The 12,357-nt window shown below is 43.8% G+C and overlaps 1 protein-coding gene across 1 annotated transcript in view; it reads left to right on the forward strand.

Moving 5' to 3' along the window:
* Positions 1–12,192: 12,192 nt before the first annotated feature.
* Positions 12,193–12,357, forward strand: part of LOC109286588 (E3 ubiquitin-protein ligase RNF170-like) — a 29,575-nt gene continuing 29,410 nt past the window's right edge. Inside the window, exon 1 of the mRNA XM_019501209.1 lies at positions 12,193–12,324. Coding sequence (XP_019356754.1) covers positions 12,209–12,324 — 116 coding nt within the window. The 5' untranslated portion in view covers positions 12,193–12,208. The remainder of the gene's footprint in view (positions 12,325–12,357) is intronic.

Here is a 12,357-nt window from a genome sequence, read left to right on the forward strand (position 1 = left end):
TCAAGCATTTGCAGGGTGAAGATCCCTCTGACTGCCGTGAGGGGCTTGTTCTGGATTAGACCCTCGCACCGGGCCGAACTTCTGTACGGTCCTGGGGTTAGTTTAGGGTGGCCATCGTAGAGGACAGGCCGGTTGTCCGCTCTCCTCTGACAGCTCGATGTCCTCTGTTTTTCTCTTCGAGACGAACTTTCTCTTGTAGAGAAAAATAGAGGACGAACTTTCTCTTCGAGCAAAAAACAGAGGACGAACTTTCTCTGGTAGAGAAAAGCAAAGGATGGACTTCGAGAGAAAAAGAGAGGACATAAAGGGGTCTGGTTTTGTATCAATACAGGACAGAGGGCAACCGGGCTGGCCTCTATGACGGCCACCCCAGTTTTGTTAGATTTCTGATCGCTTCGACCAGTGGTCTCCAAACTTTTTTGATCGTGCACCCCTCTCAGTAAAAATTTGTGAGCACGCACCCCCCACGTATGTATATTTATATTCGCGCACCCCATCAGTAAAAAAATTTTGAGCGCGCATCCCCAATATATGTATCTTTATATAAATATACTTATAAATAGTTCTAATATTTTCTTCCCGCAGCCCAATGAATCGTCTTGCACACCCCCCACCTTGGAGACCACAGGCTTAGACTAACCTAAGTGTAATGTCTGTATGTGTCCACTTTAAAAATGCATCATAGAAAAATGAGGGCTGGAAGGGGCCTCAGGAGTCTAATCCAACCCCCTGCTCAAAGCAGGACCATGACCATCCTTACCCAAACCACCCCATCCAAGTGTTTGTCTTTAAAACCTCCAAGGGTGGAGAGACCACCACCTTTGGGGAACCTGCTGCAGTGTTTTGCTACCCTCCTAGTGAGAAAATTCTTCCTAATATCTATCCTAAACTTCCCTTGTAACAAACTTTAACAGTGGCTCAACAGACTTTAAAAATGGATTCTCCTTTAAAGGGGAAAAAATATGGGTAACCGCAGCTTTTCCCTTGCAGGCTGGCAGAGCGTCAGCCTGCGAGGGGCTCCCTGTGCCCCACAGACCCACCGCCTGCCCCACACACTGGGGGGGCTGGAGGCAGGGGGCAGTGGGTCGGGACTGGCCATCAATGTTTGCAAATGGACCTGGTTCAAAAAAGGTTGAGAACCACTGGTTTAGACATTGGGGTAAACACATGATAGCATCTGAGGTGCCATCCACACTGTTGCAGCTTGCACCGCGCCACTCATGCAGCATCAGATCCTGTCATGCCAAATTGCCGGTGCAGGGGGAGACCCGGGTTGCAACCCCAGGTTTCCCCTGCACGGGTAAGTAGCCAGCTCCTGTGGTTGGAAGGCCTGCAGCTGATGGGCCTCACAGCCGCAGTGCCAGCACTTGGTGCACCCCTGCAGCTGGTCGCCCCGTCAGCTGATGGGGCTCCCAGCCACAGAGAAACACTTGGCCATGCATCCAATTAATGGCGTAATAAGGAGGGCAAGGTTCTTACCCATTTTTGTGGAATAACTGTGGCTTATTCCTTGTTTTATCACACAGTTAACTGATTGAACTTGTGGCTGGGTCGCAGACGTGGCGAACTGCATAATCGTGTCTTAGGTGTAACGTGCAGATGGGGCCTTATGTTACTGCACACTTAGTGTGTGGAGCCTTTGGGGTGGTGCTGTGCGACGGCCAGTTGCAATGGGGCTGGGAAGTGGATAGAGGCCTCTGACAGGAACAAACTCAGCGTGGCGACTGAATTCAAATGGCTCGCTGCTGTTTTCTGAAAGTGCACTCACAGCAAAGGCCTCCTCAACTGTTACGCTTGAACTCCAGTCTGCTCTACACATGGTCACCCAGATGCATCTCCATAGGCAGCTGCATAATTATTGTCTCTGTGCAACTCAGAACACCCTGGCATCGAACAAACATATTTTTGACCGATTTTCTGTTTCAGTGAATAGGTGTAATGAGGAAGCATGCACTTCCTGTTATGTGCACTGTGTCCATTAAAAAAAAAAATCTCATCTGAATCTCGCTGGAGGTACATCTAGTGAAATACTCTGTTACAGCGCCCAGAACCAGATGCTTCACAGGCAAGTGTAGGGATCTCAGGGTAAACAGGTATCTCCTGAACCACGTACACATTTTATTGCTTCACTTTAGTAGCCGTAACATTGGCTTGGATTCTCTGATGTCCTGTACTGTTTATCTCATTCATTTATGTTAGTTGCTTCTATTCTCTTCTATGCTGACATTGCTCATGTCGCTAGAGGAGCTGAGCACCTTTTGGTAGCACACTAAGCAACATCCCTAACAGCTGTTTTACCATGAGGGTTTATTCTTTTTCTTTCTGGCATCCACTCCCAGGTGAGAAATGTGAGTACCAAATAGTGTTGTGCAGTTTTTGGTTTTAAGTTAGTTTATACCTTGCACTGGTGGTGTTTGTGTTAGTCCTACGCTCCTCTGGGAGTTTGTTCTACAGGGTCAGCCTGGCCCCTGAGAAAACGTTGTGCACACCAAAAGGAGGGTGAATCAGACAGTGTGGGACTGAGACCAAGTCCAAAAGCTAGTTTGCATAGGAGTGGCAGCACTGTGTCTAAAGGGAAAGGCACCCTTTGCACTCACGTCCTACTGGATCTAATTCAAGTTCTGACTAATAAAGGCCTCCCCAGGATAAGCCCAAATTAGCGGACAGACAGTCTGTCCTTCAGGATTATGAGACATACTATCCTTATGACATGCAAATCCTGCAGGTAGACAGGAGACAACAACATGGCAAATTAATTTGGCAGTCTGTGAAGCTCTGCTTTTTTTCCTCCCAGCTGTTGTTATACATGCATGCATTAGAAATACAGTAGGACTAGCAGGGTATTGGCGGTGAAGGAAAAAAGAAGGGGGACAAAGGAATTGATGACAAAAAAAGTGCTCTGGTTTCCACAGGAAAGACTATACACCAGTTTTCCTTACTTACAGACTTTGCTAGAAGCCTCTTCATATGGTGTAACCCATGTGATAGCTTATCAGCAGATTAAGTTTTGTGCCAACCGAGAGTATAAGTACCTTGACCTACATTGACATTCCAGTTGGGGGAAGTGGAGTTTGGCATTCTCAGCAGTTGCTTTGCTTAGACTCATGACATCTAACATCGACTGATAGCATTTTTTAAAGCAGTTTTAAAACAAACTAGCTGTTTCTAGCAACATGAACCTTGCTAGAAATTAATTTTTATTCTCTTTGGTAATAGATTCTTTGCTCTTTGGAAAGATTTTTTTGCCCTCGTAAAAATAAAGAACAGGAAAACTCTCACTGACTTTAATGGGAGTTCTGTCTGTGTAAAAAATACAAAACGTAGCCCTCTGCAGTGTTACACATTTTATATAATTCAGTTACAATCATTATCAATCTTTAAATCAGATCTAATTAATTAGTCCTCTGATCTCCATGGAGATTACGTAATTGACTCAGTTACATATCAGTTCATTTTTAATAAACTTTTTACTTATTGTTTTGTTGCAGGAGAAAAAGGACACCACATGTGTTGACCCTGGCAATTTGCTCCTTACCAACAGAAGATACAAGCATGTCATTTTTCCTTATTTAAATTGTGTGTTTAATTCTTTGCTTAGCCAGGATCTTATACAGAATAGTGTAGTGCATGTGACGGATACTTCTGGGCACTTATGTAGATACATACAGTTTAGAAACATAAAGAAAGGCGAATCTGTGGCTAGCTATGGAATGAACATCCCCATTCCACTTCCCCTCCCCATGAAATAAATTTGAACAGTTTTAAGGCCTAGATGAAAAACGAACTATTCCACAGCTTTGCTGTTGCATTTAGAGCCTCGATTAATACAATTTATAATATTATGCACTTCTTACATACTGTAAGTATGTATCCTTACAACATCCTTGTGAGAGAGGGAAGTGGTATTATTCCCACTTTACAGATGAGGAACAGAAAGACATGGCATATCTGCACTGCACATTCAGCCCAGGTGAGCTTGAGCATTCAGGTTAGGTGTCAGGTTAGGTTTTTGCAGCAAAACTCTTCTGGTGTTACTGAGTCCTCACTGTTCCTCCTCTGATTCATGTGCACCTTGGTACATATCCCAAGTGGAGATGCCCTAGGATTTGTCCAAGTCACAATCCAGAAACAATCCAGATCAACCAGATAGTTATCAATGCCTGCTATAAGCTCTGTTGTGATTCAAATGGGTGTGGGAGGTAGCAAAAAGATACTTAAGTCACCTCAAGCACACTGGATCCCAAGAGAGATGTTGGAGGATCCTGAAATAACAGAGGATCCCCCTCACCTGAAGCCAGATACCTAAGCCCTGCAGTGGAGTGAGGGTGCAGATACGCTGCTGTGCCTTTCAGCTAGCTTTAGGTGCTTACTGCTCTGGATCATACCTAGGAGGTCCCTGTGTCTCTTCCTCCCCTATGTATGATGCCAGGTGCCTAACCCTGTCAATCTAAATCGATTCGTTGATTTGGATCACTGTCCCAATTCGATTTGGCTAAATGCGAATCTGAAGATTCAATGCTGATTCAGAGAATCAGCAATTTGGTCATCGACACAGCTTTAAATGTTTTTTTCTGAATACCTCAATGTACCACGTGCAGCTCATGAATGCTGTGATTTGGAGAACAGACCTGAGCACTGAAATCTGTAAAAGAAAACTGTCCCTACATCCTTCTGGCCTTCCAGAAGGAAGAAAAGTTCACTCTGGCATGAAGTACTCCCTGTAAGATCATGCAGATTATCTTACATGGTGATCATGTTAGGATTATCTTACATGGTCATTCCTTGAAAGATGGAAAAGACAGAATGCAGCAGCAGATTAAGTAGTTATCTTAGCCCTCCTCCCTACCCACTGGTATAGCATGACTCCTGCAGGCCATTCCTGGGGGGGGGGTTTACAGGACTGAGGGAAGAAAAAGAGAATGTCACAGACTCAGAACTTCCCACGATGCATTATACCACCTAAAACTGATGTGCCAGAGCATGTCTGTTCTCCTGGGGAAGCAAAGGGAACTAATCAGCTCACAGTTAGAAATGTCATTAAATGAAAGGGTGCTTAAACCCAGAGTGCTCAGAATACTCTTTTTCACTTGATACAGACAACAAAATGAATAAAGTTTTCAGGAATTTATCTACATGGGTCACCTCAATAAAACATAGTCTGATTTGGCCCACCACAAACAGATCCATTACACTGCAGCAGTTTAACAATAAAATATTTACACCTGACCCATATTTCATCATGCTTTTCTCCTCCTCCTTTTCACTATAGCCTTCACATCTTCCTGTCTCTCTGCCTGGGTTATTTCTCTAACACCTTACCAGTCTCATATCTATGCCTTTCTATTTCTGACTTTTTGTTTACTTGCTCACAGATAACCTCTATAGATAACTTCTATTCTGATGCCCCTTCCTTTTATATCTTTTTTTACTTGTGGCTAAGGTCACACATGAAATTGGGTTTGGTGGTCCCAAGATTGTCACCACTTGATATTAGCTGAGTTTGTAGAACTGCTTATACTCTGCCTATCTGATATCCCAGTCTTTAATCCTTTATATGCACTAAAATTTCTTTCACACACACAAAAAAGCCCCATACTTTCATCATCAGATTTATTTATACAAGTGCTGCTTAATTTTCTGTCCTACACTCACTGATCCACTGATAAAACTGTGGAGTGTGCTTGAGACGTATCTGTTACACGACCCTCTAAAGCAGAGGTGGCCAACCTGTGACAAAAGTGGCATGGGCAGCATCTGTACTTATTTTAATTGTATTTCATATATTTTTCAAAGTGAACATGAATGAGTTAATAAAAGGAATACTAATTTTCCTTCATTTTGTCTCTGCACATGGTTGGTATGAAAAAACTTGTATATTTACTATTATTATTGTTATTATTATTAAGATGATAAACTTTTGTACAAGAAATAAAGTTGGTGCTCAGAGATAAAAAGCTAAAAATATCCCCAATAGAGAGTACCAGTCAATTAGTTAGCATGTAAACTAACCAATACTAATAACTGACAAAGGCAGGACATATGGTGTGATAGTTATTCACAGATACGTGAAGCAAAGCAGGGACTTTTTACAAATGCACAGAGCCTGGGAAATGAGCAGGAAGAATTGGAAGTCCTTGTGCAGTCACAGAGCTATGGTGTGATTGAAATAACAGAGACTTGGTGGGAGCTTGCATGACTGGAGCATGGTCATGGACGGATATAAAGCACCAACGGTGATGTTGTGGTGGTGCTCTGATATAGACCACCAAACCAGCAGGAAGTGGTGGATGAGGCTTTCTTCAAACAGCTAGTGGAAGTTTCCCGATCACAGGCCCTGGTTCTCATGGGAGACTTCAATAACCCTGACATGTGCTAGGAAAGCAATACAGCAGTGCACAGGCAATCTAGGAAGTTTTTTGGAGAGTGTTGGGAACAACTTCCTGGTGCAAGTGTTGGAGCGGCCAACTAAGGGCCACGCTCTTCTTGACCTGCTACTCACAAACAGGGAAGAATTGGTGGGGGGCGTAGAAATGGATGTCAACTTTGGCAGCAGTGACCACAAGGATCCTGAGGAAAGGAAGGAAGGAGAGCAGCAAAGGACCCTGGACTGCAGAAAAGCAGACTTTGACTTACTCAGGGAACTCATGGGAAGGATCCTCTGGGAAGCCAGGCTCTGAGGGAGAGAAGTCCAGGAGAGCCGGCTGTACTTTAAAGAAGCCTTACTGAGAGTGCAGGAATAAACCATCCCGATGCACAGGAAGACTAGCAAGTACAGCAGAAGACCAGCTTGGCTTAGCAGGGAACTTTTCAGTAAACTAAATCACAAAAAGGAAGTTTATAAGAAGTGGAAACTTGGACAATTAACTAGGGAGGAGTATAAGAGCATTGCTTGGACGTGCAGGGATGAAGTCAGGAAGGCCAAAGTGCAGTTGGAGTTGCAGTGAGCAAGGGATGTGAAGGGTACCAAGAAGGGTTTCTACAAGTATGTTGGTAGCAAGAAGAGGATCAGGGAAGTGTGGGTCCCTTACTGAAAGGGGGAGGCAACCTAGTGACAGAGGATACAGAAAAGGCTGAAGTGCTCAGTGATTTTTTTGCCTTTGTCTTCACAGGCAAGGTCAGCTCTCGGATTACTGCACCAGGCAGCACAGTTTGGGGAGGAGGTAAGCAGCCAACAGGGGTGAAAGAACAGGTTAGGGACTACCTGGAAAAGCTGGATGTGTACAAGTCCAAGGGGTTGGATGGCATGCACCTAGGGGTGTTGAGGGAGTTAGCTGATGTGATTGCAGAGCCATTGGCCATCATCTTTGAAAACTCAGAGCAATCAGGAGAGGTCCCAGATGATTGGAAAAGGGGAAACATAATGCCAAGGCTGACCCGTCCTAGCCTGCGAAACCTGCTGCTGCAGGGGGCCCCACAGCTAAGCTCGCCACACCCCCCCCCTGCTGCCGCCGGCTTCATATTCAGCCGCTCACCTTCCCCCTCCCTTCCGCTGCTGCTGCTGGCTTCACATCTGGCTGCTCGCCACCCCTCCCATCCCTGCCGCCACTGCTGCCGCCGCTTCTTCAGCTGCTCACCTCCTCCCCCCCCCCCCGCCCCTGCCAGCTTCTTCAGGGCAGGGGGCCCCAAAACTATTTCTTGCAGGGGTGCCCAAAAAATGTGGGCCAGCCCTGCATAGTGCCCATATATAAGCAAGGGGAAAAGGAGGATCCAAGGAACTACAGACCAGTTGGCCTCACCTCAGTCTCTGGAAAAATCATGGAGCAGATCCTCAAGTAATCCATTTCTAAGCACTTGGAGGAGAAAAAGGTGATTAGGAATAGTCAGCATGAATTCACCAAGGGCAAATCATGCCTCACCAACCTGATTGCCTTCTATAATGAGATGTCTGGCTCTGTGGATGCAGGGAGACCAGTGGATGTGGTGTATCTTGATTTTAGCAAGGCTTTTGATATGGTCTCCCACAATGTTCTCCCAGGCAAGCTAAAGAAGTATGGGCTGGATGAATGGGCTGTAAGGTGGATTGAAAAGTGGCTGGAGCATCAGGCTTAGATGGTAGTAATCAATGGCTCAATGTCTAGTTGGCAGCCGCTATCAAGTGGAGGGGTTGGTGCTGGGGCCAGTTTTGTTCAATGTCTTCATCAATGAGCTGAAGATGGCACAGAGTGCACTCTCAGCAAGTTTGCAGATGACACCAAGTTGGGGGGAGTACTAGATACGCTGAAGGGTAGGGCTAGGATTCAGAGTGACCTAGACAAATTAGAGGATTGGGCCAAAAGGAATCTCTCGAACTTCAACAAGGACAAGGGCAAAGTCCTGCCCTTAGGACAGAACAATCCCATGCACCAATACAGGCTGGGGACTGACTGCCTGGGCAGCAGCTCTGCAGAAAAGGACCTGGGGGTCACAGTGGACAATAAGCTGAATATGAGCCAGCAGTGTGCTCTAGTTGCCAAGAAGACTAGTGGCATACTGGGCTGCATTGGAAGGAGTGCTGCCAGCAGGTCAAGGGAAGTGATTATTCCCCTCTATACAGCACTGGTGAGGCCACATCTGCAGTACTGTGTTCAGTTTTGGGCCCCCCACTACAGAAAGGATGTGGACAAATTGAAGAGAGTCCAGCAGAGGATGACAAAAATGGTGAGGGGCCGGGGGGACATGACTTATGAAGAAAGACTGAGGGAACTGAGCTTATTTAATCTAGAGAAGAGGAGACAGAGCGGACTTAATAGCAGCCTTCAACTACCTGAAGAGAGGTTCAAAAGAGGATGGAGCTGGACTGTTCTCAGTGGAGGCAGATGACAGAACAAGGAGCAACGGTTTCAAGTTGCAGCCAGGGAAGTTTAGGTTAGATATTAGGAAGAATTTTGTTACAAGGAAGGTAGTAAAACATTGGAACAGGTCCCCCAGAGAGGTTGTGGACTCTCCATCGTTGGAGGTTTTTAAGACCCGGCTAGACAAAGCCTTGGCTGGGATGGTCTAGTTGGGGATGGTCCTGCTCTGAGCAGGGGGTTGGACTAGACCTCTTGAGGTCCCTTGCAACCCTAATTTTCTATAATTCTCTGACTTTAGAATTTTCTCCACATTTAATCACGCTTTACCGTAATATAATTCATGTTACTGTTTACACATCAAATAGAATAAATTGGCATGTGTGTACACATCTGAGCTCTGATTTAATTGCTCTCCCATATAAATGCCATTATCTTTTATTCTTTCTAGATATTTCTCATGAGTTTGACTGAGACCTCTGACCATATTTTCATCAATATTTTAAGCTTCCCTTGACATTCATATTCCAGTGAGTGAAATAACAAACCCAACTGGCAAAAGCTGGTGGGTGGGGTGCCATTCTGTTTTATATGCAATGCTGTTTCTCCACACTGCCAGTGAGGCTATAATTATTTTTATGGGAAATACTAGCAATAAAAGGATATTATACACTGGGATTGTTTTAATGGCAAAAATCCACAATTGCTTTTTCTAGCAGCCCAATATGTTGCCATTTAAACAGATTCCTCTCCTACCTCTCACCATGCACTTCCACTGACACCTGGTGTGTCATGTTTTGCTCTTACGTGGGAACAGGTTAATAACTGTTCCAACAGTTTAGATTTTGATGTTTAGCACAGTGCTGTAAAGCCTGCCTCTGTAGGCACCAGTTGGCATTCCCCACTTTCATTACCCCAACTGGAATCTGATCACATCTGGGCCACATTGAGAGGTTCTTTAATGAGAAACTCCCATACACACATAAAACTCCTAGGTTTGCATAAAATCAAATGGCCTAGATTCCCCCCACAAGCACTAGCAAGAGGTGATATTTCACATTATGGCACCAGTTTCTTCCAGGTTTGTTTGGTTAGAGTTTTGTGATGTAGATGATATTTTTTTATGTAGAAGCTAAGCAATTAAGGACTTGATACTATGAGTGAATGTGTTACTCATGTGAGTAGCCCTTATGGCTTCAATGGGATCGCTCGTGTAACTCAGAAGTATTTGCTGGCACAAAGCCTAAGGCAAAAAAGGCAAGGCCAATGTACTCATTGGTTTTCTTTGTTGTTTTTTTCATGGTTGTGCCTGAGGGCCTGAGTCAAAGAACGAGCCATTTTCTGTGCTAGGTACTGTATAAAGAAGAATGAAAATGTGCTCGTGACAGGACAAGGCAGATGAATGAAACAAACAAATAGGAGGTCGAGAGGTGGAAAGATAAGGCACTGATGAAACAACATTTTGGTATAATAAGCAAAAGTCACAGCTTGTCATGCACCTAGCTGTTACCAGATGGTTGCCGTGTTTTAACTGCTGATTTATCTTTAACACTCATAACAGATTAAGGGGGTTGTCCTGTATTTAATCTGTGCATTCAGAATGACCTGGTGTTATTAGAATGGACGTTTGCTAGCATCTAACTAAACTTAGTGGAAGGACAATGGTTTATATTTTAAGAGCAGTTCAGCAAAGAAGTAAAAATGTGAGGACACTTTAACCAAGTTCCATTCTAATGTCATCTGTTCCAATAGCCAGTGGGATAAGCATGAACAAAAAAATCTCTTTCCAATGGATGTGCAGAATTTATCAGACAAATTGTAAAGTTGTGTTAGTTATAGCATCAGCCTTTGCAAGAGGAACACAGAACTACATACACTGCCTTCACCAAGTAAAGAAGTCTTTGGGTTTCATCTCACTCTTGCAAAAATGTACGTGTTCACCCCTACTTTCTGTGAAAAGAAGGCTGTTTTTACAGTTTGGTTTAATGAGGTTCCGTCTTTCATGTCTCGGTCAAAAATAATTCGAATCCATTCTGGGTTATTAGTGATCACATGTTTTGGTGACCAGTTTCCATGTGAAAAGTATTCACATCTCAAAAACACAATCAGTTCTAACATCCAGAGCATCAACCGCATAGTAAGGGCATAAACAGCCTTCACATTTCACAGAGGGGTAGCCTTATGTTGGGTTTGCAGCACAACACAAGAGCAACATGGGGAAACCTGCACTGCCACAATCTGGCACCTTTCAAAAGCAATTACATCGTATTAGGGCTCTGTGTTCAAACATGTATAAACAGCAAAGTATAGATACGAGTGAATAATACACATTATAATAATACATTATATACAACTGGCACTGCTGGGTACACAATGTAGCTAAAAGCTAGTTACCTAAATTTTACCATTTGCATCTGGAAAATATAGCTGGAAGCTAACACACTGTGAATGTATACCCACATTCACACCAACAGACACATGGAGGTATGTACTTTGTCACCGTAATACAGAGCTTTTCTGAGGGATTAATTACTAACAAGGAGTACTGTTTATTCCACTAAGCCCATCTTGTCGTGAATCTTTGGAAGAGTGCTTTGCTTGCCATGATAAGGAATGTCCCAAGTACACGAGTGCCGGTATACTGTAAGTGTCCCAAGTACATGCGTGCTATCATACCATAACATTACTGACTTCCTCAATAAATCAGTGGGACTACTCAAGGACTGAAAGTAGGCATGTGCCTGAATGCTTTGCTACCCAGAGCCAGTGCACTTAGGGCTGTGCAAAATCCAGCCTTTAACAGACCTCCTTGCTAAAGTTACCATTTTATTCATTAAATTGTAAAAGGACCTTATAGGAATTAAGACATGCTCTTTGATCAGTCAGACATTTGGTTGAGAGACATTTACCATGAAAAAGAACATATCTTGTATGAAGTTTACATGGCTACCAGGTAAAGGTCTTTGGGATCTGTATGTCTTCCCCCCCAAAATGTGAGATTCACATGTTTGATTGGATAGCATCATGTGCTACGCAATCTGGTCCTATGGTTACACAATATTAAACTATCACAAGTGCCTGGCAAGCTTTAAACCTGTTTCACCACAGTACTTCAGCTAATCTCTTATCTACACACTTTTTAAGCTGCTACTATATCATAAGATCAAAAATACCCGTTGCATGACCTTGATCAAGTTAATATTTGAAGGCAGCAATGCAATATTACTATTAGATATGTGAATCTCTTTGAACTTGTTAAAAAAAAATTGATTGTTTTTTACCCCCGGGGTCCTCCAGACATTTAATGCAATTGTTGTATTTGAAATGAAATTTCTTTTCTTTCCTTAGTACAATTTAGAAATCCTAACAAAACCTTGACATGAGGCAACCAAGTTAATAATTTACCAAGATGAATGGGCTGCCTCAATGAATCAGGTATAATGACTCCATATCACAACGCTTTTCTGACAGCTGGTGTACGGAAGAAGTCATCTGGTTACATATCTACAGCAGGCAGAAAGCTAAGCCATACGTTATGCAGACCTTCTGAACCAAGGTAGGGATTTTTTGTGTGGATGGTTACTGTGGG

The sequence above is a fragment of the Gavialis gangeticus genome, unplaced genomic scaffold (genome assembly GCF_001723915.1).
Source record: "Gavialis gangeticus isolate Ggan-Ray unplaced genomic scaffold, GavGan_comp1, whole genome shotgun sequence".
In the NCBI taxonomy this organism is placed as follows: domain Eukaryota; kingdom Metazoa; phylum Chordata; order Crocodylia; family Gavialidae; genus Gavialis; species Gavialis gangeticus.